The sequence below is a fragment of the Mirounga leonina genome, unplaced genomic scaffold, assembly GCF_011800145.1.
Source record: "Mirounga leonina isolate KUSES-001 unplaced genomic scaffold, KU_Mleo_1.0 Mir_170, whole genome shotgun sequence".
Classification (NCBI taxonomy): Eukaryota; Metazoa; Chordata; class Mammalia; order Carnivora; family Phocidae; genus Mirounga; species Mirounga leonina.
In genome coordinates, this window is record NW_023270433.1 from 20,424,552 (window position 1) to 20,451,099 (window position 26,548).

Genomic DNA, 26,548 nt, shown 5'->3' on the forward strand with positions numbered 1-26,548 from the left:
GAGAGACCTCAAGCAAGAACCACACAGCTGACTGAGGACACGCAACTCACAGAACAGCAAGAGGTTAAGACTCGACTTGTGTTTTAACCTACTTCATTTTGGGGTGGTTTGTTAAGCAGCAGTGCATAACCAGAACGATATCTGCCTGGTACAAAGGAGGTCCAAAAATGAAAAAACAACTCAATCAGCTCTGACATGATGCCTGACACACAGCAAACAATTTAGTAGCTGCTGCTATTATTAAAATGTTGTGGATAGAGAACAAGCAAGGAGAGGAACTAATTAACGAGGCTATCACATCCCTGCCAGGGAAAAGTCACGAGGAACACAGGTCCACAATGGTGGTGAGCTGAGCCCTGTATCTGATGCCCATGTCACTCAAATCCCAAGGAAATGACAAAAGAAACATAAAAATCAGAATAAACCCATTTAAAAAGCCATAAAACAGGGATGGGTGCCCTCAGTCAAAAACATCTTGAGGAATTTCTGGAAGAGGTACAGCAGACAGGATCAAACCTACAGAAAAAATCAAATGTAACCAGAGTTGAGAAATAAAACCAAAATGGGCCCCAGTGGGAAATGGTGGATGTGGTGATGAGATGGGATTAGCTACACAGGCCCTGGGGAAGAAAACCCAATTCAGAAATGACAGTGACTGAGAGCAGAAACAGGCCCTGAGGCGGTTGGTGGGGGTGATGAAGTGCAACTTGAATATAGAAAAGAGGAAGCATATTTTGGGATCAGCTGTGAAAGTCTCCATCTGTAGGGCAACTTTGTCCCCACTTCCTCAATTAAGAATAGTCCATCCAGCCTATTGTCCTTTATCAGCCACACGCCCTGACAGGAAGCCCACCCAGAGGAATTCCAAGCGTCTCTTCTCCATTCTCTCCTGACCTCATTCCATCGCTACCACCATCACTGCAGTCAGGAGAGGGAACAGAGAGTCTCCGTGTACGGCTTGTGCGTGCATACGTACGTGTTTATACGGACACACACAGACACGCACGAATGACCACACACGTACACACGTCAGCGGTGGCACAAGAACCAGTCTCGTATAAGGCCATAGCATGTGCCTCTCCCAGAAGGTAGAAGCCACAGGGCCCCACGTGTGCGGACTAGAAACGCAGCACACTCTAGACGGCAGGAGGTCAGTTCCTGCCCTAAGTCAACATCACGATCGTGGACATCACATTCTGAGGGCAGGTCCAGACACGAGGGCTAACACAAAGAGAAGCAAGACTAAATTTAAATTAAATAGAAGAGTAGAAATATGGGAATGGAATGAAAGAAAAAAATAAAGCCATCACTCAGAAGATTCAAAGAATTATCCCATCACCGTGAAAATATAATGGGATAGAATGAGCCAAGAAAAAGTGAAGCCCCAAAAAGGACAGACTAAAATCCATACAGTCCTTTCCCCTAAAGAGGAGAATGAAGCATGAAAGGGATATAGACAAAGCAGTAAAATTGCAAGGGCTTCAAGGGGAAATACCTGAGAAAAATACACCTCTCAATACCAGCAGGCTGGTGAAATTTCTAAATTTAAGAAAATAAATCTAGAACTATGTGGAAGATTAGGTAAAGAAAAAAAGAATCACCAGCACAGACTTATCTGGGAGTGTAAGTGCTAAACTCACTGAAACAATGGAACACTATACAATCATTAAAAGAGGAGCAAGGAAGGAAAGAACTTTCTGTCCCAATATGGAACAATCTCCAAGACCTATGGCTAAGGGTAAAGCAAGGTACAAGACACTGGTAAGGTACGCTACCATTTGAGTTTTCAAAAAAGATGAGATGTATGCATTTTCCTATTTATGCATAACATAGACCTCCAGAAAGTTTCTCCAGAAACTGGTGACATTAGTTGCCTCTGGGGAGGGAAACCTGCTGCTAGAGGAAGGGAGGTGATGGGCAAAGGAAGATGTTATCACCAGATAAAATTTTGTATCTTCTGAATTTTCTGCCATTTGAATGCACTGCCTACACACAGAGAAAAATCTCATGCTCAGTCTCTCCCTCTTGCTCTCTCTCACACACACACATTAATTTAAAGTAAAAAGACAAACCACAGGATGGAAGAAAATGCAATACATGTATCTAACAAGGACTTGTATCCAGAAAAATATCAAGAGCTCAGTAAGAAAATATATGCCGCGTGTATGTGCACGTGTAGGTATACATACACACAGAGGAATACTAGTCAGCCTTAAAAATGGAAATCCTGGGGCACCTGGGTGGTTCAGTCGGTTAAGCGTCTGCCTTCAGCTCAGGTCATGATCCCAGGGTCCTGGGATCGAGTCCCGCATTGGGCTCCTTGTTCAGTGAAGAGTCTGCTTCTCCTTCTCCCTCTGTCCTTCTCCTAACTTGTGCTCACTCACTCTCTCTCTCAAATAAATAAAAATCTTAGGGGAAAAAAAGAGGAAATCCTGCCTTGCGCAACAACATGAATAAACTTGGAGGACATTATGCTAACTGAATTAAGCCTGACACAGAAGGACAAATAACTACATGATCCCACTTATATGAGAAATCTAAAATAGTCCATCTCATAAGAAGCAAAGAGTGAAATGGTGATTGCCAGGGGATGGGGGAGGGGAAAACAGGGAGGTTTTAGTCAAAGGGTATAGAGCTACAATTATGCAAGGTGAATAAATTCTAGAGAACTAGGGGTGCCTGGGTAGCTCAGTCAGTTAAGCATCCAACTCTTTGATTTTGGCTCAGGTCATGGTCTCAGGGTCCTGAGATCGAGTCCCACGATGGGCTCCATGCTCAGCACAGAGTCTACTTGTCCTTCTCCCTCTGCTCCTCTCCCACCCTACCCTGCCCACACGCTCTCGCTCTCTCTCTCATAAACAAAATCTTTAAAAAAAAAAAAATAATAAAGTACAGCATAGTTGCCTACAGTTAAGAGTACTGTATAGTATACTTAAAAATTTGCTAAGAGGGAAGATCTTATGTTAAGTGTTCTTACCATGAATAATAATAATAAAAATAATTATAATATAGAGGGTGGGAGGAAACTTGGAGGTAACAGGTATGTTTATGGCACAGATTGTGGTGATGGTTTCACATTAACTCCAAACTCACCAAGTTGTATACATTTAACATTTCCAGCTTTTTGTAGGCCAATCATACCTCTATAAAGTGATTTTTTAAAGAATATGTGAATAATTCTCTGTATATGTGTGTATATAATCTCAATAATAAGGAAAACAGTGCAGTAAAAATAGGCACAAGATTTGAAGATACTCCACAAAAGATATAAATGGCCAATTAGCATGTGAAAAGAGGCTCACCGTTATTAGTAATCAGGTAAAAACAAATTAGAACCACAGTGAGATGCCCTACGCATTCACTAGAATTGATCTGAGGAAACAGTTCACAATACCAACTCTTGGCAGAGATATGGAGCTACTGGAACTCTGCTATCAGGTCTCTACCCAACAGAAACGAAATCACTCCAACCAAAGACTTGTACGCGAATGTTCACAGCAGCTTTATTTGTGTCTTGTGTCCACTCCATCAAAGTTATATAATTTATTGGCACAGAATTATTCACAGCATTCCTTTATAATCCTTTTTTATTTCTGTCAGTTCAGTAGTAACGTCTACTCTTTCATTTCTGATTTTAGTAATTTGAATCTTCTCTTTTTCTTGGTCAATCCAGCTCAAGGTCCTGTCAGTTTTTGTTTTTTTTTTTTGTTTTGTTTTGTTTTTAAGATTTTATTTATTTATTTGACAGAAAGAGAGACAGTGAGAGAGGGAACACAAGCAGGGGGAGTGGGAGAGGGAGAAGCAGGCCTCCTGCTGAGCAGGGAGCCCGATTCAGGGCTCAATCCCCCGACTCTGGGATCATGACCTGAGCCGAAGGCAGACGCTTAACGACTGAGCCACCCAGGCGCCCCAAGGTCTGTCAGTTTTGTTGATTTTTCCCCAAAGAACCAAGACTTTGGTTCCATTAGTTTTCTTTATTGTTTTTCTATCCTCTAGTCATTCCATCAATTTCCACTCTAATCTTTGTTATTTCCTTCCTCTGCTTACTTTAGGTTTAGTTTGTGCTTCTTTTTCCAGTGTAGCAGCTTAATTTTTAAGAGCCCCAAACTAGAAACAACCTACATGTCCACCGATAAACGAATAAATAAATTGTGATATGTTCATCCAATGGCATACTAACCAGTGATAAAAAAAGAACAAGCTACAGATACAACAGTATCATGAAGATCATAATGTTGGATGAAAGAAGCCAGACACAAAAGAGTATATATTTTATGCTTCCAATTACACAAAATTCTAGAAAATGCAAACTAAATAGTGGCAGGAAGCAGATCAGTGGTCACCTAGGGTCAAGAGTGGAGGAAGGGATGAACTATGGAGGGGCAGAAGGAAACCCGTGTAGGTGATGTTCTGTATCTTGACTGTGACCGTGTCTTCATAGGTGCATGTAACTGTCAAATCTAGTGAATCACACACTTAAATGACAGTTATTTTATATAAATTACACACCAGAAGTTGATTTTCAACTTAACCTTTTTTTTTTTTTTTAAGACTTTATTCACTTATTTGAGAGAGAGAGAGAAAGACAGAGCACGAGCTCTCTGGGGAGGGGAGAAGCAGACTCCCCACAGAAAAGGGAGCCCAAAGCTGGGCTCAGTCCCAGGACCCTGAGATCATGACCTGAGCCAAAGGCAGATGCTTAATTTACTGAGCCACCCAGGCACCCCTAAAAATGCCTTAACCTTCTTAAATGTTTTTAAAGTAAAAAGAAGGCAATGGAGCAACCTTTAAAAATGTCTTAAGGGGAAAAACTCAGCCAAATTACCAATCAGAAAAGAATAATGTCTAGGTGTTGGTGTATAATATACACCATCCAGGTTTTCTTTTTCAGCTCAAGTTGCTCACAGACATAATGCAGCACACTGAAAAATAAATCCGAATAAAGCTTTGTTCAAGAAAGAAGACATTCGTTTTTTTTTTTTTAAGATTTTATTTATTTATTCATGAGAGACAGAGACAGAGAGAGAGAGAGAGGCAGAGGGAGAATCAGGCTCCCAAGGAGCAGGGAGCCTGATGTGGGACTCGATCCCAGGACCCTGGGATCATGACCTGAGCCGAAGGCAGACGTTTAACCATCTGAGCCACCCAGGCGCCCCAACATTCGTTTAACGGAAAGCTGATGTCACTGTAAGGTTCAGTGCAATTCAGAAAAGAATTAACAAAATAAAAAAGGCATTAATTTTAAAAAAGGATTGATCACAATCAAGAACTCAAATTCAGGATAATTTCAATAAAACCTAGGAGGGGAAGTAAAAGCAAGCCCAAAGTCTTGCCTTGTTCTGGAGAAAATTACAGTTACTAACTAAGTCTTGCCTATGGTAGAAAAATATAATTGTAAACATTAGTCAAACAGAAACAGGAAACAGAACTTGGAGGAAAAGAAAACTGAACAAAGCATACTTGATCAATCCAATAAAGTCAGGAAATGGAGAAAAGGGAGGGGAAAAAAAAAGGATAGAATAAACAGAAAATAGTAAATCTAAAATCCAATATAAAACATTAGCAAGGGACGCCTGGGTGGCTCAGTCGGTTAAGCGTCTGCCTTCGGCTCAGGTCATGATCCCAGGGTCCTGGGATTGAGTCCTGCATTGGGCTCCCTGCTCTGTGGGGAGCCTGCTTCTCCCTCTGCCTCTGTCTTTCTCTCTCTCTGTCTCTCATGAATAAATAAATAAAATCTTTAAAAAAAAAAAAACATTAGCAAACTAAATCCCAAACCAAGTAAAATTTACCCTAAGTATAAATGTAACTATGGTTCAGTATTAAGAATCAACTAATTAATTAATGCAGAAAAATCAAATGATCATTTCCATAAATGCTAAGAAGGCATTTTATTAAATCCAAATTCCATTCCTGATTTTTTCTAAATAGTGAGCTATGAATTTAAAAATTTTCTTGATAAGAAACCAACAGCAAACATTATATCTAGTGAGGAAATACTCAATACATACCCTTCAGCAAGTAACAACATAAGCATGCCCTCACTGTTTAAGAATATCCATTGGTCCTGACCAATGCAATAAAATGAAAAAAAAAAATTTCTTTTTGAAAGGAAGCCTTGACCTGCTAAATACATTAATCCCTTGTTTTTTTTCCCTAAGTAGACACTGAACAGAAAAATAATTTGAAATGTGTTAGGAATTGAGTAAGGTGGCTAGATGCAAGATAAAGTTACAAAAATCAATAGCTTTCCCCCGTACTGGCAATAAGCTGTAAGATAATAGCAATATTTTGATTTTAGACTTTTATCTTTTAATCTTGGGGTAGGGGGAGAGAAACAGGAACCTGAAAAGCCCTGAAGCACATCAGACTGTCCCAAGATAATTTGGCTACAAGCACCTAGAACGGTGCCAGGCACTAGATAAATATTTGATGAATAAGTGAATGTAATATGAACTTCCTGATTAAGTCTGGTTCCTCTCATCTATTTCCTCTGGGAGGGAATTCTGTTTTCTTACCAGCTGAAATAACCCTTTCTTCTCAAGGTATATAGCTCACGTATCAGAAAGATTCCTCTTTTGCTTCATGCTGAATGAGCCAAGAGTAATTCACTTAGGTCAAACAAAATGAAAATCAAGTAAAAAGATGAAATGAAAATGTCCGCCATAATCAGCTCATGGTAATAATCGGATCAATGATAATGTAAATATAACATAATTGTGAATATATATTGTGGGTTATTTATTTGTTAAAGGTTTCTACGATTTGGCCTTGAAGTCATACTTACAGAAAATAATCCTAGAGAGGACTCAAAATTTTCTTTACCACAACTTATTTTCTACTCTTCTGAAGAACTGGGTCAATTTTCTCTTCCTTTTTTCTGTTGTTTTACAAAAATCCTTCACCATACAACCTTGCTGTTCTAGAAACTAGCATATTTCCTCTCTTTCATCTTTTACTTCCTGGATATTTATACCACAAGGTGCACCTGTCCTTACTGTGAGTATCTATCAAAAACAGGCAAAGAGGGTGCTTGGGTGGCTCAGCTGGTTAAGCGACTGCCTTCGGCTCAGGTCATGATCCTGGAGTCCCGGGATCGAGTCCCGCATCGGGCTCCCTGCTCGGCAGGGAGTCTGCTTCTCCCTCTGACCCTCCTCCCTCTCATGCTCTCTGTCTCTCATTCTCTCTGTCTCAAATAAATAAATTTAAAAAATCTTTAAAAAAAAAAATTTAAAAAAAAAACAACAAAAACAGGCAAAGAATATTCTCTGTAGTCATCTAAAACATGTTGCCCATCTCAGTTATAAAAATCAGCTATGAGAATAACTTTTGAGGCCTACTATGCATAATCTCATTAAGTTATCAGAACAACCATATGAGGCTGGTACTATTATTATTCCCATTTATTGATAGGATAACAGAGGTTCAGGGCAGGTAAGTGACTTGCCAGCAGTAAGTGACTACTAGGACTCCCCTGACGGACTCCAAAGGCTCCATTCTTTCTACTAGGCTGCACTTGCTATGAACCTACATTAATCTCTCCAATGTAAATTCTAAATTTCTTTACATAGTGTACCTCCTTGCTTTGGAAGCAGAGGTAGCAAATAAATTTTACTCACTCAGTTGCTGATAACACTGTTTCTCAGGATTAACAGATCCTCTTTACCCATTTACTGCAAACTCATAAACCTATAGATAGATGCTTCCTTGATTCCTGTATAAATCAACAGCAAGACCTTCCTGTCAGCCTCATTGTAATTTAACCATAAAGAAAGTTTAAAATGGACAGTATTGTGTTTGTTTGTTTTAAATTAAGTAACAAACACACCAAGGTCAAAACTTGAAAACATATTCATATATATGATACCAAAACTGATGTTTATAAAATGTAAACATTGCTTCTACAATTTATAATCTTGGAACACCCTAATACATCTTTAATAAATGTGACCCAGGGTGCCTGGGTGGCTCAGTCGGTTAAGCATCTGCCTTCAGCTCAGGTCATGATCCCAGGGTCCTGGGATCGAGCCCCACGTCGGGCTCCCTGCTCAGTGGGGAGCCTGCTTCTCACTCTCCCTCTGCCTGCTGCGTGCTCGCTCTCTGTCAAATAAATAAATAAAATCTTTAAAAATAAGTAAATAAATGTGGCCCTTTCCACTCACACTCAGCACTGGACATGGCAAAGTCCAAGAGATTAAGAGTGATTTAAGAAAAACAAAACACACAACAATAACAACAACAACAACAAAAAAAACAGTGGCTACCTTGTTCTTCAGAAGCATCTGAAAGTGGAGATGTGACCATTTTGCTCAAACCATGGCACTTGAGACATGCTTAGAAATCTGCACATATGCATGTTAGACCCAAATTTGGCTCTCATTCTATCTAAAAGTCTACACAGTCCCGTCTATCATACTATATAAGATACTTTCTAGGTTGCTCAAAAAGTTTCACAGCTACCCAAAATAATGTGTCAAGCTGCCCCAAGAGAATTTGTTACACCAAGAGAATCAAGTCAACTCAACTGCATCATCTTACCAAGAGGTGTCAGTCTCATCACTAACATAACCACCTCCTAGTCCCACTTTTTCCATTTCTGCTTGTTAGGAAGTTGGCTACCTCTCTTTCTAAGAAGCTACAGTGAAGCCCAGGTAACCCATTCACCAGGATAAAGACTGCGATCAGGGAAAGAGCTAACGTCACTAGACTGAAAACACCCCCTCCTCTTTCGCCAAGACAGGCAAAGTCCAGGACAGCCCGTTTGCCAGGAAGGACAGAGGCGGGGGCATGAAATGGGGGTCCTGGAAGTCTGGACAACCAGTGAAACAACAGTTGACTTGGACCAGGAAAGAAAAGACTTGCTTAACCCAGTGAAAAAAAGATAATTCAAAAAACTGATGGAGAAACGGGTAAAGATCACTGAGCCAATATTCACCTGTATTTAATCAGAACAGATTAAAAACTACCAGAAGGGCACCTGGGTGACTCAGTCGTTAGGCGTCTGCCTTTGGCTCAGATCATGGTCCCAGGGTCCTGGGATCGAGCCCCACATCAGGCTCCCTGCTAGGTGGGAAGCCTGCTTCTCCCTCTCCTACACCCCCTGCTTGTGTTCCCTCTCTCGCTGTGTCTCTCTCTGTCAAATAAATAAATAAAATCTTTAAAAATAAATAAATATTAAAAAATAAAAAATAAATAAAAACTACTAGAAGAGCATTCTCTCTTTTATCCCCTCAGTTAACAGCTTAGCCTTCTCCCTTTCAGGTTATGAGCAGTTATGATTCAGTTTTCAAGCAGGGACAACATTCATGTCTACTCAACAGAAGTATGAGTGAGAGCCTCTTTTTTTATGTTTCTTCGAAATACGATCAGGGTTAGTCAGGGGCTGGTTAGTCAAATTTTTCCTTTTTAATCAGTATCAACTATTATTAACCAAATTAGGAAGGGAGTAGAAGGGTTCTTTGTAATTTGGTCAAAAAACCTCCAGGGGTGGAAGACTATACTCTCAAAGGGTCAGAAAATGACCCTTCTGCAAGGTAAAGTTGCATCCTTCCAAGGCTAGTGTACACATTTCCACCTACACTCTTAAAAACACAAAAACGATAGACTGCACACAGTTCATATGTACCTTTTCTTTTTTTTACTTAAAATATCCTGCCATTGTTGCATATCAGTGTACATAAGGCTGCCCATTCCCTTTAATATTGCATTTTATAAATTACCATAGTTTACAACTAGCTCCCTACTGATGAATATTTGGGCTCTTTCTTACCTATTGCTACTAGAAATAATACTGCAACAAATAACTCTTATATACACATCATTTAGCACATGTCCATTTATTGAGCCAACAAATATCAGAGTACCTACCCCATCCTAGGCTTTGTTCATGCCCTGAAATTACAGTAATAAGCAAATCAGATAGAGTCCCTGCTCTCGAGAAGCTTATAGTATAGTGTAGGAGATATACACGTGTGATGGCAAACTCCCACCGGGTGAATCCGAGAATTCTTCTAAGGCAACTGAACTCAACCTTGGCTGCACATCAGAACTGTCTACAAAAACCTTTTTTAAAAACACCAGTCTCTAGGCCATCCTAGATTCATTAGATCCAAATTTCTTGAGGTGGGGCCAGGCATCAGTATCATCTAGGAATTCCCCCGATGCTGTGACTGCTTAGTCAAGCCTGATAATCTTGTTCGAAGACGGGGCTTCTCAATTTTTAATGTGCATGCAAATAAAACAGGGATAATGTCAAAATGCAGATTCTGATTCAGTAGGTCCGGAATTCGGCCCGAGATTCTGCATTCCCAGTGAGCTCCCAGGTAATGTCAATGCCACTGGTCCATGGAACACACTCTTGAGTAGCAAGGTTCCACAGCCATAGTAGGAGGCAGCTGGAAACACAAACACAGAAAAGGTGGGCAAGCGAAAACTCCTACGACATGCCAGGCAGCTCGTGAGTGAAATCATCTGGCAGGGGTAGAACTAACTCCCTAGGAGAGGACCAGAGTGGTAAACTGGTACCTGAACACGGAAGGCATGAGCTTGCACCGTCACTACGTAAGCAATGGGAGGTCGCTGCAGGTCTCCAGAGATGGAGTGTTTGCAGGAATGGGGAACTCCGGCTACAGTGGTCAGAAAAGAGTAGACTGAGTGAAAGCAGGGAAACAATACAGATAATCAGACACCTTCATTAGGTTGCTGAGGAGGACAAGAGAAATGAGAAGAGTAAACAGCGATGCTGCATGCAGGAATGAGATACTTAAGAGGAGAGGCCAAGAAAGGTATGATTTTTAATACTCTCACCACAGAGTGATTTTAAGGGTGCTAAAAACAAGTATCAGAGAAATGTTTGGGAAGATGCATTTGAAGCGAGGCCCTGAAGGTCTGGGAATCCTACACCCTGGGGCAGTCGTGAGGCCCTCCAGAGATGGGGTGTAAGTAACTAGCAAAGGGGAGGGAGCACGGCTGGGTGGGCCCCCGTTAGAGCAGGAAGGAAAAAGAGGCGGATCCCGAGAGGCAGGGGTGGACCAGGGGAGGACAGAATCCATTCCTTCAGCACGTATTTATTATGCCTCTGCTATGTGCCAGGCACTGGGCTAGAGAAATACAGCAGTGAACAGAATGCGACCCCGAGGAAAAAAAAAAAAGAGAGAGTGAAGAAAATCAAGGGGAGGCTGGTTAACGTCACAAGTCACAGAAAATGGACACCGGACCAAGCGGTCTGGGAAACTTGGGTCCTGGGCTCAGTTCGACCGGGAGCTAGCTGGGTGACCTGGGTCTGACAAATCGCTCCTCTCGCAGGGCCACGGTTTCAAGTGCAAAAAAGAGGGTCTTGGGGTGGATGCCCTTCCAGGTCTCTGCAGCTCTAAAGGCCCGGGCACCACAGCACGAAAAAGCCGTCGCGGGTCTCTGCAGGGGTGAGTGGTAGAGGCAGGCCTGGGCCGTGGACCTTGACGCCGAGGCAGATGGAGGCAATGCCCAAAGACCGCTCATTCGAGGAGCCCGGTGGGGATGGGGAGAGCGAGCGGGCAGCAGCCAGCAAGCCTTGGGAAACTTCCCTGACAAGGGAGACTGGTATGGTGAGGACCAAGGCTGAAAAAAGCGAGAAAGTGAACCGAGAGAAGAGACATGAGCTAAGACACAGGAGAGGCTGGTTTCATTCCCCCTCTGGGTGCAGATGTTCTTTGTAGCCGAAACACAAGGTACTACGGTGACTCAGGTGCGCAAGTGTTCAGAAATCGGGGAGGGGGCTTGGGGAAGGAAGCCAATTCAACAGCAGTGGTGATGGTGAAGAAGAGTGGGCTCTCAAGTCAGACAGACCCAAGTTCAAATCCCAGCCCCACTCTCCTCTAGCTCTGTGACTTGGGACAAGTTACTGCTCCCAGAGCCTACATCTCCCCAGCTGTCAAAGTAACTACACCATAGGGGAGCGCACAGAGATGATCCAGCAAGGCTCCCAACCAGTTAGCGCTCTGTAACTGTTAGCAGCAATTATGAGCACCCCCTGCCAATATCTCTGAGCGAAGGCAAGGATAACTGGGGGAGCGTATATGCTGAGCACCCTCTCTGGGGGAGAGACCAGAACAAAGGGGAAAGAAAGTAGAAGCAATGGTTAGGGAAATGAAAAGCAGTCTGAAGCACACATTAAGCATGAAAAGCTGGGCACGAGGGGAGATTAAGTTCTTCTAGAAACAGGAAATGCTAGAATGTTGACAGGGGATGGAGTAGCAAGTGCCATGGTCAACCCAGACTGGAGAAGCAAGCCCCAGGAAGCTGGACTCATTAGAAGCACACCCAAGGAATCCAACAGTCCTGATCTAGAACACCAAGATGGGTAAGAGGTGATTTTAACAGGACCTGGCAACCAGTACCTCTAAAGGATATACTTGGGGCCAGCTCCGTGGGTGTGCAATCTGCACTCACACAGGATTCTGTGCTCAGAAGGGTTCCACACTGGGCTGAATGCTCTGCTGTCACCATCTTGAAATTCTTAATAAAATCTTAACAAGGGGACAAGCATTTCAATTTTGCACTGGGTCCCACAAATTACACAGCCCATCTTGGATACACTGCTAAAGAACATTCACTGGATTAACATATGCATAAGAAAATCTAAGGGCTGAAAGACAGTAGAGAATTTCCCGTTATTATCAAACCCGAAAACAATTACTCAAATTCTCACTGAAATCCCAATGTTGACCATTAATATCAAGGACAAAACCCATAATAGGTAACCCAATGCCTCCTTCAAACATGCTTTACTCTAGAATTTGTTTAACTCAAAAGAAATCACTCTGAATTACCCTCCTGGCATTCTGTGTAACCCCTATCACCATCTTCAATTGCAATCCTTCACTGGTACCTCCTCTGTCTCCTTTCCTGGGCCTTGACTGCCTAAAGGTAAGGTCTTCTTGTCCATCTATGTAACCTCAAGGTATGACACACAATAGGCCCATATAAATCTTTGAGAAAAATGAAGAAAAGTCCAAGTGCCCTTCACAATTGCTGATGCAAGTCATGAAATAAACATTTGCTTGACCGGAAAGCGCAGAGAAAGGCTGCTAAATTGCATTTTTTGCAGCATAAATGCTGATGTCAGTGGGACGACAACAAGCCCAGTTCCTTAGAACACACCTCTGCCCTCATTAAGTAGCCCTAAAGAAGGTCTAGGCTTCCATTTTTGCAGTAAAACAGCTATTCTACAAGCATATCTACTCTAATTACAGACCTGTCCCAGGCTAATGTCATTTCCAGAATTTAGATACCTTGATTCCCAAGGAACACGCCTTACACAGCCCATAGTACAGAGAAGTCACTCAAACATTTGTAGAATTCATCTTAGCACTTCAACTATTAATATGATTTATTGATTTTAGTAAGAAATTAGCTTTAAAAGTAGATACATCCTCGCCGCTCAGTGGGAAGTCTGCTTCTCCCTCTCCCACTCCCCCTGCTTGTGTTCCCTCTCTTGCTGCGTCTCTGTCAAATACAAAAAAAAAAAAAAAAAGTAGATCCTCAATGTGGAAAGGACAGTCTTTTCAACAAATGGTGTGCTAGGAAAACTAGAAATCCACATGCAAAAGAATGAAGTGGGATCCTCGTCTTACACCATATACAAAAATTAAATCAAAATGGATTACAGACCCAAACCTAAGACCCCAGTCTATAAAACTCCTAGAAGAAACATAGAAGAAAATTTTCATGACATTGGACTTAGCAATTATTTCTTGGATATGACACTAAAAAACAGGCAACAAAAGCAAAAATAGACAAATGACACTATAGCAAACTAAAAAATTGCGCAAAAGACACAAAGGCAACCTAGGGAATAGGACAGAATATCTACAAATTGTGTATCTGATCAGGGTTAAATATAAAAATAAAATATGAAAGTAACTCCTACAACTCAGCAACAAAAAAATCAAATAATCTGGGCGCACCTGGGTGGCTCAGTCAGTTGGGCATCTGTCTTTGGCTCAGGTCATGATCCTGGAGCCCAGGAATGGAGCCCCACATCGGGCTCTCTGCTTGGCGGGGAGTCTGCCCCTCCCCCCGCTCGTGTTCTCTCTTGCTCGCTCACTCTCTAATAAATAAATAAAATCTTTTTAAAAAATCAAATAATCTGATATACAAATGAGCAAAGGACTTGAATGGACATTTCTCCAAAAAAGATATACAAATGGCCAGAAAGTGTACGAAAAGACACCTAACAGTATCAATCATCAGAGAAATACAAATCAAACTTCACATCCATTAGGATGGCCACTTTTGTCAAAAGAACAGAAAATATCAGGCGCCTGGGTGGCTCAGTTGGTGAAGTGTCCAACTCTTGATTTCGGCTCAGGTCATGATCTCAGGGTTGTGAGATCGATCCCTGACTTGGGCTCTGCACTGGGCATGGAGCCTGCTTAAGATTCTCTCTCCCTCTGCCTCTCCACCCCCTCACTTTCCCTCTCTAAAAAAGATTAAATTAAAATTAAAAAATAAAAAGCTTTAAAAAGAAAGATCAGAAAATATCAAGTGTTGGTTAGAATGTGGAGAAATTAGAACCCTTGTGTACATTTGGTGGGATTATAAAATGGTACATCCACTATGGAAAACAGTATGAAAGTACCTCAAAAACTAAAAACAGAATTACCATATAATCCAGCAATCCCACTTCTGGGTTTACATTAAAAAAAAAAAAAAAATGAAAACAGGATCACAAAGAGATATTTGTACATCCATGTCCACTGCAGCAGTATTTATAATGACCAAAAGGTAGAAGCAAACATCCACCAGAAGATGAATGGATAAAGAAAATGTGACCTATCCATACAATGGAATATTACTCAGTCTTTAAAAAGAAAATCCTGTCTCATGCTACAACCTGGATGAACCTTGAGGACATTATTCTAAGGAAATAAGCCAGTTACAAAAAGACAAATACTATATGATTCTATTTATATAGGGTATCTAAAAGAGAAGTCTCATATTTTTAAAGACACAAAACAGAATGGTGGTTACCAGGGGTGGGGGGGATGGAGGGAGTGTCTGCTAAGGGGAACGATGAGTTACCTTTGGGGTAATGAACATTCTGGAATTAGAAACAGATGACGGGGTGGGCGAGGCACCTGGGTGGCTCAGTCCTTAACTGTCTGCCTTCGGCTCGGGTCATGATCCCGGGGTCCTGGGTTCGAGCCCCGCATCGGGCTCCCTGCTTCTCCCTCTCCCACTCCCCCTGCTTGTGTTCCCTCTCTCTCTGTGAAACAAATAAATAAAATCTTTAAAAAAAAAAAAGAAGAAAGAAACAGGTGACGGTTGCACAACCTTGTGAATATACCAAAACCACCACACTACATGCTTTTAAAAAGTGGATTTTATGGTATGTGATTTCTATCTCAATTTTTCTTTTGAAAAGCAACTACGCCTGAGGCACCTGGGTGGCAAAGCTGGCTAAGCGTCGGCCTCTTGGTTTCGGCTCAGGTTATGATCTCAGGGTCATGAGAGGGAGCCCAGAGTCAGCTCCACACTCAGTGGGGAGTCTGCTCGAGATTCTCTCTCTCCCTCTGCCCTTCCCTCCGCTTGCATGCTCTTTGAAAATAATTTTTTTTAAAGATTTTATTTATTTGACAGAGAGAGACACAGCGAGAGAGGGAACACAAGCAGGGGGAGTGGGAGAGGGAGAACCAGGCTTCCCGCGGTGCAGGGAGACAGATGCAGGGACTGGATCCCAGGACCGTGGGTGGGATCATGACCTGAGCCAAAGGCAGCTGCTTAACCGACTGAGCCACCCAGGCATCCCTAAAATAAGTAAATAAATTTTAAAAAATAAAAATAAAGTAAAAAATTAAAAGCCTTAGAAAATCTACAGTTTAATTTTTGACCTGTTTCTCCCGAAATTTGTTTTGTTCATGCCATGATGATTCGGCCAGTCACTAAAACCTGTGACTCAAGAGTCTCCCCCGTAAGTAATCTCCTACTGTTTGCCTAGCGCACGCACCTCAGAGCTGCTCTGGAAGCAGGGCTGACTTACTCTTGCAGACTCCCCGCCCCCAGCCGGGGGCCACGGCTGAAGCTCTGGGCCCAGCTGATTGGTCTCAGGCTGGGTATACGACCCAAGCCATGTCTCCCTGAGATTCTTCCCTGTGTAAGAGACTGACTCCCTCTCTGGAGGCACAGCTGTAAAATGGGAGAAATGGGAGCTGCCAGTTGCCCCGCCTCCCTCCCTCCTGGAGAAAACTGCTCTGGAGCATGAATCTGACCCTCGGGAACATTCAGACCCCTGCTTCCAGCTCACTCCTGGGGTTAAAGTGAGCCTGCCCATAGGTTCACCTTTTTTGTGTAATTTACTGAAAGCCTGATCTGTAACATTTGCAAACAAAACTCCTGAGCAATACACTCCCTGAAATCAGTGAGTCAAACTCCACCAAAACTGCCTCCCCCAACCTTCTGCTCCAACAGTCTTCTCCCTAGACTCCTAGCCTCTTGACTCCACCCTATCCCACTCCAGCCCCAGCTAGAGGCTCAGTCACAGGGACCTAACAAGTATGGCCCTAAACCTTCCCTGCTTAAAATACAAACTGGCCTCCCAGTCCCGTGGGATAAAGCCCTCACCGTCTGCCAATACAGACCTCCATCTGCCCACCCCCTCCCTCTCCAGCTGCACGACACAGCCACCGTCTCCTGGGCCATTCCTGCAACCAGACATTGCCCAGCTTTGGCACATGCTGGTTTCTCTGCCCCGGGTACTTTTCCTTGCTCTGTCAGCTTGCTAAAACATCTACTTCTCCATTCTCCACCTCAAACATCATCTCCTTTGGAAAAGCCACCGTTCTCCTAAGCACGCTCACTCCCTACTTCCAACCCTGTACCTTACTTTCACAGTAACTGTAGTGGAGACGGCCGGCGCCCCAATCACGTCCCCTCGCCCTGACCAGTCCAGGGCCCACTGGCCTGACTTCCAACCGCCAGCACGTGCATTTCTTGGTCTGATTGCTTCTCCTACTTTGCCCACCCACGGCGCAGACTGCAAAGTGCCTGGGGATTCAATGCCCAAACGCGCCGTCCATGGCGTGCTCAACAAATGACTGATAAAGGCTGCGGTTTGGAGACCCGGGCGGCCTCACCCCGGGTGTGGACAGCCGAGGCGTGTGTTCTGTACAGGCTCCGAGGGGTGTCAACTGGTTCGGTAACTTACCTTTTTCTGGTGCCTTCCCTTCCCTGTCTCACTTTCCTTCACCCCTCCAATAAACTACTAGCAGTTAAATTCTTTCTCAGGGTCAGCTTCTAAGGCGATACAAACACCCAGCATTTTCTTTCTTTTTTTTTTTTTAAGATTTTTATTTATTTATTTAACAGAGATAGAGAGAGAGCACAAGTAGGCAGAGCGGCAGACAGAGGGAGAAGGAGAAGCAGGCTCTCCGCCGAGCAGGGAGCCCAACGCGGGGCTCGATCCCAGGACCCTGGGATCATGACCCGAGCCGAAGGCAGCCGCTTAACCGACTGAGCCACCCAGGCGCCCCAAACACCCAGCATTTTCACAGTATTTACTATATGCCAGACACTATTCCAAACATGCGTTCCACCTTCAGAACATCCCCGTAAAAATAACCCAAAATTTAGATAAGGGGACACCGAGGCATTACAAGGGTAAGAAACTTGCCCAAGGCCTCAGAGCCAGTAAATATATGTAACATTTTTCACATTCGATTGTAACCATCTCTTCTCCACTAGACCAAGAACCTCTTGAGGGAGGTTCCTTTTTATCTTAATCTTTCTCACTGTCCTCAGCATCTAGCAGAGCCAGGCACACAAGCACATGCTTGAGACATGAAGGTTTTTTAAAGAGCCTGCACTCTGCTCCCCAAACCCGTTGTGTGTTCTTCTTGCCTCTGTGCCTTTACTCAAACAGGAGTTTGAGGAACACCTCTCCTCAGATCCCTCTTGCCCTGGTCCACACACCGTCACACGTCCACACACACACAGAACAGCATCCTGACTACTGCTCTGGCAGCCAAGATGAGCAATTCTGTGGGGTGAGCGGAGGCAAGACTGCATATAACCCCTCTAATATCTAATAAACAAACCCAATTACTCATACACGAATTAGTGCACCTTTGCCAAGCTGTTTTGTATTTTAACACAAAACGTCTGTCTTCTTCCCTGTAACCTTTACTAATACTCAAGTCTCCCCTATCCTAAATGTCTTCGCTCACCCCTGTTTTTCCCCCAAGCCAGCACCCTTCTTATAACCCAAGCGCTACAACCCCTGCCTTCCATGTGATCGTCAACGTCCGCATCTTCCGCGGCCATCTTTAGCTGGATCTATTGGGGTTGCGTGTCTATATGCTAAGGAAGAGCTTCCCAGAAGCAGCATCTGGGCTAAGCCTTGAACTCTGAGTAGGCTTCCAAAGGTGGGCTCAGACCACCTCTGTCCTGACTCCTGACCTCAAACTGCACCCTAATCATCTTCACACTTCCTGCTCACACTCGCTTCCCAATCTGTGCGCGCCCTCTCTGTGAGGGCGCCAGTCATCCCCACTCTACCAAAGCGAGTCATCTTTATGTTTTCTAATCTTTCTTCTTGCAGGCCGCGACTCCAACCGAAACCAGGCCAACGCTTTCCTACCACCTCTCTTGCTGCCAGCCCCACCCCACCCCAAGCACTGACCACACGGTCCTCTGCCCAAAAACCCTCTAGGGTTGACTCCTGCCTGAAGAATAAAAGCTAACCTCCACATCACCGCATTCAAAGTAGTCTTGGGTCTGCTGACTCCTCTCTCACTAATCCCCACCTCCAGACCCTCAAAACCCATCCCAACACATGACGCGACTCAATCCAATTCCAGCGGGCACAGGTCCTTCCCATCTCAGGAGCTTTGCTCAGGCTACTCCCTCAGCCCGTGATGCTTTCCTCCACCTCGTACCAGAAAGGCTCCTCAAACTTCAAGGACCCGGTGAAAACACCACCTCGGCTGCCTTAGCTGATTTTCAGACATACACCCCGACGGTGGGGCTGACCGATAGGAACTAAGCACCCCTTCTCAATATTCAATATTCTCAAAGTAAAATTCAATTTTTACTTCACATTTTAAGGTCAATGTATCTATCAGTCAATTTTTTTTTTTTAAGTGGCAAGTGACAAACCCAACTGAAAAGAGTATCAATAAAAGGGAATTCGTGACCTCCTGTAACCAAGAAGCAGTGCTGGCTTCGGGCATCACCGGCACAGGGGGGTCCAGGATTCAAGTGACCCTCAGGGCCTGTCCCCCTTTCTCTCCTAGCTCTCCTCTCTGACCTCTTCTTAAGCAGCCCCTCTCCACATCGCAGCAAACAGAGGTTCATAGTCTAACAGAAAGAGATACTCTTTCCCCCAGCATCCATCTGAGTAATCTAAGAAAGACAGTTTGGCTCTCCTAGAGTCCCATGTCCACCAAGAAAGATATTTTGGCCAATGGAAGATATTGATGAAAGACCAGAAGACAGGATGAGAAGAGAAGCCAAGGTGCTTCTCCCCCTGCCCCGAGCCTTTTGTTCTGGTTCAGAGAGCGTCCCTGGCAGCAGCTGCTTCCTCTCCAGACCTCCCCTCCTCTGTGGACCCCACACTTGGGGAGCCGCCCCGCCATGGTTCTAGTTCCCACAGAAGCTCCTGGATGTTAACATCACCCCCTCCCGTTGACCCTCCGGCCCTGAGGGTAACTGCAGTTTCTTGCTGTCGCTACTCTCTTAACCTCACCATCTCCTGGTTGACTTCTCATGTCTTCCATTGCCTATGTAACTAGCTCCCTGTGCCACAGCCTTTCAGTTTGAAATACCTACAGAGGTTTTTCACCCTGACGGGACCACAACTGATACAGACATGGACAAAGAACAGGCAGAAATGTGAGGGGCGATATGGAGAGTACGACCCCTAGGAATAACCACCATCACCACTGCATGTTTACTAAAGGCTCACTACGTATCAGGCACTACTCTAAGTACGAACTCCCCAGATCCTCACATCAACCCTGTGCTAGAGGTGCTTCTCTCATTCCCTCTTTGCAGATGAGGAAACTGAGGCTCAGAGAGGTTAAATAACTTGCTGTCACAAAGCCTGTAGGTAGGCAGAGCTGGGATTCAAACACAGACAGCCAGGCTCTGGAGTGCCAAGGAGAAAGTGTTTCCAGAAGGAGGGAACTCAACAGCATCAAGTGCCAGGTGGAAGAAGAAGTCAGGATAGACGAGGATGGTGAAGGGGCTACTGGATTTTGCAAGAAGGAAGTCACGAGTAAAGTCAGAAACCAGACAGCAGTGGGCTGAGGAGTTAGCAAGTAAGACAAGCAGGGCAGACCATTCCTTCAAAAAGTTTGGCTGTGAAGAGGAGTCAGTCACAATATAGATCATGAGATGGGGAAGAAGAGAGCCTCACAGCAGAATTTTCTTTACCTCTGGTTAGCTTTACAAGCGAGGGTGACCTGAGCATGTTTAAATATTGATGGAATGAGCCAGGCGAGAGGGAGTGTGAAGACACAGGAATGAATGAGGGTGATGAACAGAGCAAGGTCTCTGAGAGGCCAGACGGGGCGGGCCACACAGTCCAGGAGCAGCCTAGAATCCCTTCCACGGCAACTGGGGGCAACCAAGAAATGATGGCTACGGATTCAGATCATTTCGTAGTCTGGAAAAAGGAAGTTCTTTTATAGTGGTTTCTGTCTTCTCATCAGCAGAACTGGAGGGCGGAGTAGAGGGGCGGGAGGTGTGAGGAACAGAGTGAAGCTTCAGACCAGCCATGGCGCACAACGGGAGCGTCTGTGCAAAGAGAGGAGCGCCCAGCGCCACTGAGGCCCCAGCTGGGGCTGGTACCCATGAACTGACCCTGGCAGTGATTCTCAAGGTGTGCTCGCACCCTAGGTGTAGGCAAAAGACCTGAACCCATGGAATGATTCAGGCTGGGTGTAAAGAAGGAGAGCAAGGGAATGGAGGACAGGAAGTGGCAGGAGGAGCTGATGAGATGAGCCATGCAATGTGAAGGAGGGAGGTGAACAGGTGCAGTCGGTACTTGCTGACTGGGAAGAGGGGAAGGCAAGAGAAGATGCTATCTCAAGGCATTATCTCAAAGCCCAACCATTCTGGGTATTAGAACGCAAGGGTGTGGCCAGGGGAGGGCAGCTGGACTGAAAAAGAGGTCAAGGTGTGTAGAGATAAAGTTAAGAAGCCCATAGCTTTGAAGGTCTGAACAGAGTCCCTTGAGGGGAGGGCATGATTGTAGAAGACCATGAATTGAGGTCTAGAGATTTTTTTTTTTTAAGATTTTATTTATTTATTTGAGGGGGGGGTTGGGGGAGGGAGAAGCAGGCTCCCCACTGAGCAGGGAGCCTGATGCGGGGCTCGATCCCAGGACCCCGGGATCATGACCTGAGCGGAAGACACACGCTTAACCGAATGAGCCACCCAGGCGCTCCGAGGGCTAGAGATTTTAATGAATGAGAGGCAGGGGTGTTAGAAATGAGAGGGAGCGGAAAGGTCGTGGAAGTCCTGTAAAATGGACGTTTGTTTCTGCTTGTCCCCCATTCATTCATTCCTCCTTCTATTAGCAGCCTCCTGAATCTGCTTTGGAAACCACCTCCATCCTCCCCAGCCACACAGGGAGCTTCTAAGATACTAACAATATTCTCTTAAGCTGCGGGGTAGGAGGAACATGAGTATTTATTGTTCTTTAAACTGTAGAGATACATTTTATTCTTTAAACATTTTATGTACTTTATATGTACATTTCACAATTCAAACACACAGACCTACAAAAAATTTCCTTTCTCCACTCTCCAAAGATAAGGACCTGGTACAGGTCTGGGCAATCAGAGTTAACAAAGCTTGGTTTCAGTGCCTGACCCAATTTAGGCTCATGAGACACCAGCCCAGGGCTTTGGCCAGAGCTATCAGGAAAGAGACACTCTTTCTGCTGAAATTGTGAGGTTTATTTGTAGAACATATCCCTTCGCTAGCTTGAGGATAAAACTAACACCTAAGAAAGCAGAGCCAAGAGACGGAGGGTGACAGATTTCCGATATCATTTGAATACCTAGTTCCAGCCACTCCTGAAGCCGAATTACCTGGGGCTTTTCAAAAACATTAAAGCCAGGAGATTTTTTTTTCTTCGTCAGTTTGCATTTGGTTTATGTCCTTTTAACTAAAAGGAAACAAATTTCAGCAGAATAGCCAAATAAAGGGTTCTCAATTCAACAGCCTGTGTGACCCTTTTCAACACACAAGTCAAATCACGCCCTCCTTCTGCTCAAGACTCTGCAGTGGCACTCACAGAAAAGGCCAACATTCTCAGGGTGGCCTATGAGGCCCTACACCATCTGGACCCTCCCCTCTCTGCTGTCAGCCTACAACTCTCCATTGTCCACTCTGCCTCAGCCATAGTGGCCTCTGGGCTATTCCACAACACACCAGGCAGATGCCTGCAAGCCTCCGCTTTGGCTGTTCCTTCCACCTGGACCCGCCTCCAGACCTCCACTCGCTAACTCCCTCCCTCACCTGCTCCACGTCTCTACTCAAAGCTCCAGTTCTCAGGAAGGTCTATCCAAATCCTCCTCCCACAGCCAGTGATCCTGAGCCCCCTCCCCAACCTACTTCTTCTCCCTTCCATAGCATTTATTACAGAACATAGGACGTACTCAGTGAGAAGTACCCAATGAGGGCAGGGGTCTTTAACCGGCTGACTCATCTCAAGTTCCTGGAAGAGTGCCTGTCTCATGATAGGCCCTCAAATATGTGGCTGAACCCATACAATAAGCTGGGCCAAGAGCTTGGTTTGTAAAGGGCCGTGGGGAGAAAGGACACTGACCCCCATCTCCTGATCCTGATATAAGTGGAATAGATAAGGAAAAGACACCTTTGGAAGAAGTAGCCACCGAAGAGGGCAGGAAGTAGGCAGAAGAGTTCAGTGAAGAGGCTGCGGGTGTGGGAAGGAGAGTTAACCACAGTTGGGGCTTGAGTGGGCTTGGTGTCTGAGTGTTGGGAGGCACACAGAAGTTGGAGGCTGAGTCAGGGAGAAGCAGCCCTGAGTGGTTTGCAGATGAAAGTAAAAAAAGAGTCAGGCCAAGTGGTTTATTTACATTCTAGGTGGAGATGAAGGATGAAGTGACAGAAGGCCTGGTGGGTTCATCAGGCATGAAAAGAATTAGTCCTAGCAACCCTTGGAAGAAGGATTCTCCCGTAACTCCAAGGTTTGAATGATTTTAGAAGTTAGTGGATGAAAAAGCCATCATATTTGATTGTTGTTTCCTTCTCCAGCAAGCATCCCAGACGCCATTCAGAAGTGTGTGCTGGACCAAGACACGAGGCTTCCCCGTTCTTGGCAACATCCTGGGCCCACAGAAAGCAATTCCCCTCTGCGTCATACAACAGCCCTGTGCCATGAGCAGCCTGTCAAACCCTCATTCTCCAAGCTCAGAACTGACTCTGAACCAGGCATCCAGGGTCACAACTCCATTTTCCAGAAAGGCGAGAAAACAGGTTTCTTTTCAAAGACAGATCACAGCACTCAGCTTTCCTACCTGTCCTCCAACGACCCCCGCGCTGCATGGGCAAAAGAAGGAGGCCAAACAGAAGGCTTCCTTCCACTGGTCCTGACTCACCTTGGTTGAATGCTAGCCTCTCTCTACAGAAATTTCTCCACAGTCGCTAGAACACACGTGCATGCCAAGATTCAAGGAAAATGTTACTTCCAGTCAGGGAAAGAAATTACATTATTTAACCTCTAAGGAAAAGTGGCTTACTATAAATCAGGCCCTTGGGAGTGATGTCATTTTGATGCTTCTTACAGCTGTAAGGAGACTTATTAAATATTCAATAATTAATAATAACGGCTTCAAGATGGTCTTTCTCACGAACTGTCCCTGTAAAGGAAGCCAGCAGTATTTAGACTTGGGCCTGAGTTCCCACCCACCAACAAGATCTTAGTGGTACGGGGCGTTTGTCCTCCCTGTACTTATTAGTAAAATGCCCATATTTCTGAGACAGGTATCCTCCAAGAGTGGATCATTAAGCAAATGTTTTTTGGGGTTTTTTTTAAGATTTTATTTATTTATTTGATAGAGAGAGACACAGGAAGAGAGGGAACACAAGCAGGGGGAGTGGGAGAGGGAGAAGCAGGCCTCCCATGGAGCAGGGAGCCCGATGCGGGGCTCGATCCCCCGACCCCGGGATCATGACCTGAGCCGAAGGGAGACGCCTAACAACTGAGCCACCCAGGTGCCCCAAATTAAGCAAATGTTTAAACCAGTGGGGGCACCTGGCTGGCTCAGTCAGAAGAACATGTGACTCTTGATCTCAGCATCATGAGTTCGAGTCCCACACTGGGTGTAGCGATTACTAAAAACTATAATAATCGTAATAGTAATAATAAACACAAAATTTTTAAAAAATAAATAAAATAGCCATCAGTGGCAACCAGCGTTCAAGATGGCTCCAATATTTATACCTCCTGGTATTTATACCCTCTTCCCACTTTGTACTAGCATTGGTCTGTGGCAGAATGATGTCACTTCCAAGATTAGATTATACAAGAGTGTAGCTTGAGTCCTGGGATCTCTTGCTCTCTTAGACCACTTGTTCTGGGGGGAAAAAAGCTGCCGTGTCCAGCAGCCCTATGAAGAGGAACTAAGGCCTGCCAACAGCCGAGTGAGTGAACGAATCCTCCCCCAGCCCAGACTTCAGATGACTGAAGCCCTGGTCAACACCTTGACTGCTACCTCAAAAGAGACCTGAGGTCAGAACCACCCAGCTAAGCTACTCCTAGGTGACACTGTTGACCCCCACACACTATTTTCAGGTGCTAAGTTTTGGAGTAATTTGTTAGACAGCAATAGATAATTAATTCACTATCCTGAGAAGGAAATCAGAAGGTTTAACTTGGGTCCCTGTCCTACATGCATGTAGGAACAATGTCTCGGTCTAGAAGAAAGCAACAAATTATTCATTCAGTCACTCAACAATTGCTTATTGAATGTCAAATATGCACAAGGTATTTCCAAGCAACATAACCCTTCATATCACTTATTATCTATAAAATAAAGAGAAATAATCACAAACAGCCTCCCCCCACACACACACACTTCAAACTGCTCAATCCATTGGTTTCATTAGCTTTTCAAGCCTTTTTGCTCCTAATGCTCTACTCCCCACTCCTGGCTTTCATAAACTCTTTTATGAAGGTACATCAAGTTCCCCTCCATAGCTATTTTGAGTGCTCAGTGCACTAATACTCATTTTTATTGTACCACATGCCCTCCCATCTATCGGGGAAAGAATTGGGTCCTCTAATCCCATCTAATATTGGGACTAGGAGGAATTCATTTAGTATTTTACCGGGAGGAGGGACTCCTAATTACAAGTGTTAAGAGCAATTCTAATTTCTGCAATTAATGAGTAGGTGGCCACGGCAGCGCTGACAGAATCACAGCTCAAGCTCTGGTCCCAGCTGAAATGGAGGGGTAGGAGGATGCCGCCCCTTACCCTTCGCTGGACTCTGCTCTCTCAAAGCAACACCAGGATTATGCTGCTCTAAGAAAATCAGGAGCCTCCTTCTGCACAAAGAAGGTCAAAGGGCGAGCTTTCTTTCCATCAACCACAAAACGGGCCTCTGCCGAAGCTAACCAGTGTGGAGGGCCGTCAGAGGTGAACCTAGCCCCGGAGAGAAAACCACAGCGAGACTCTCCCCTCGCCGGCCAGGGTCTGAGTCAGGTGACCCCGCAGGGCACACAGCAAACCTAAACAAAGATCACTCCCCACATGACAGAGCGTGGGGAAAATGACTCTGGCAGTTAGACCAAGGCTGCCAGTCCTACCACGGAAAACCATTAACTCTTGCTCCTTTGCAGTCCCAGGAAAGTGGGGGAGCTACAAGTTACCCGACAGCTCAGCCTTCGGGGATGCACCTGGAGGAATTCGGGACCCCATCCCAGGACACACGCGCCGGCCACCGCACACCCGCCACCGGCCCCACCACGCGGGCAGGACCCCTCCCCACCAGCTGTCACTGGCGCCCGCCCCCTCGCGGCTACGACCCCGCGGGGGCGGCAGGGACGGACGCTTTTTCGGAAGGCTCTGGGGCCCAGGGCCCGCCCGCCCCCGGGTTGGGGCGCCAGGGTGGGCGCGGCGCGGCGCCGGTTGGGAGCTCCGCGTCCACCATCCCCGAAATTCGCCTCGCGGTCCCCAAGCCCCGCGCGCCCCACCTTGTCGCCGAAGCTGCGGGCCATCAGCAGGTCCGGGCTGGGCGTGCTGTCGCCGCCCACGGCCTCCTCGCTGCTGGAGCCGGCCAGCGGGTGCGGCATGTCGAGCAGGGAGTGGGGCCCGGTGGACGGCAGGCCCTTGGGGGGCCCGCCCGACATGGCGCGCACGGCTCAGGACGCGCCGCCGCCGCTTCCTCCCGTGCCCGCCGCGGCGGGCTACCTCAGCGCCCGCGCCCAGGCCCGGCTCGGCCGCGGTCGGTCGGAGGCCCTCCGCCAGCCGGGCCGGCAGCCGCCGCCGCCGCCGCCCGCCGGCTCGTCTCTGGCGGCGCGGGGCCGGGCCGGGCTGCGGC

At 45.6% G+C, this 26,548-nt stretch overlaps 1 protein-coding gene across 2 annotated transcripts in view; it reads right to left on the reverse strand.

Annotated features, from left to right (window-relative positions):
• SNX30 (sorting nexin family member 30) overlaps positions 1–26,441 on the reverse strand; it is a 111,142-nt gene extending 84,701 nt beyond the window's left edge. For both annotated transcript variants that reach the window (XR_004681240.1, XM_035016034.1), the window contains exon 1: positions 26,202–26,441. Coding sequence is in view for 1 of the 2 variants with exons in the window: in XM_035016034.1 (XP_034871925.1) it covers positions 26,202–26,357 (156 nt within the window). In the remaining variant the exon portion in view is untranslated. The remainder of the gene's footprint in view (positions 1–26,201) is intronic.
• Between the last annotated feature and the right edge of the window lie 107 nt (positions 26,442–26,548).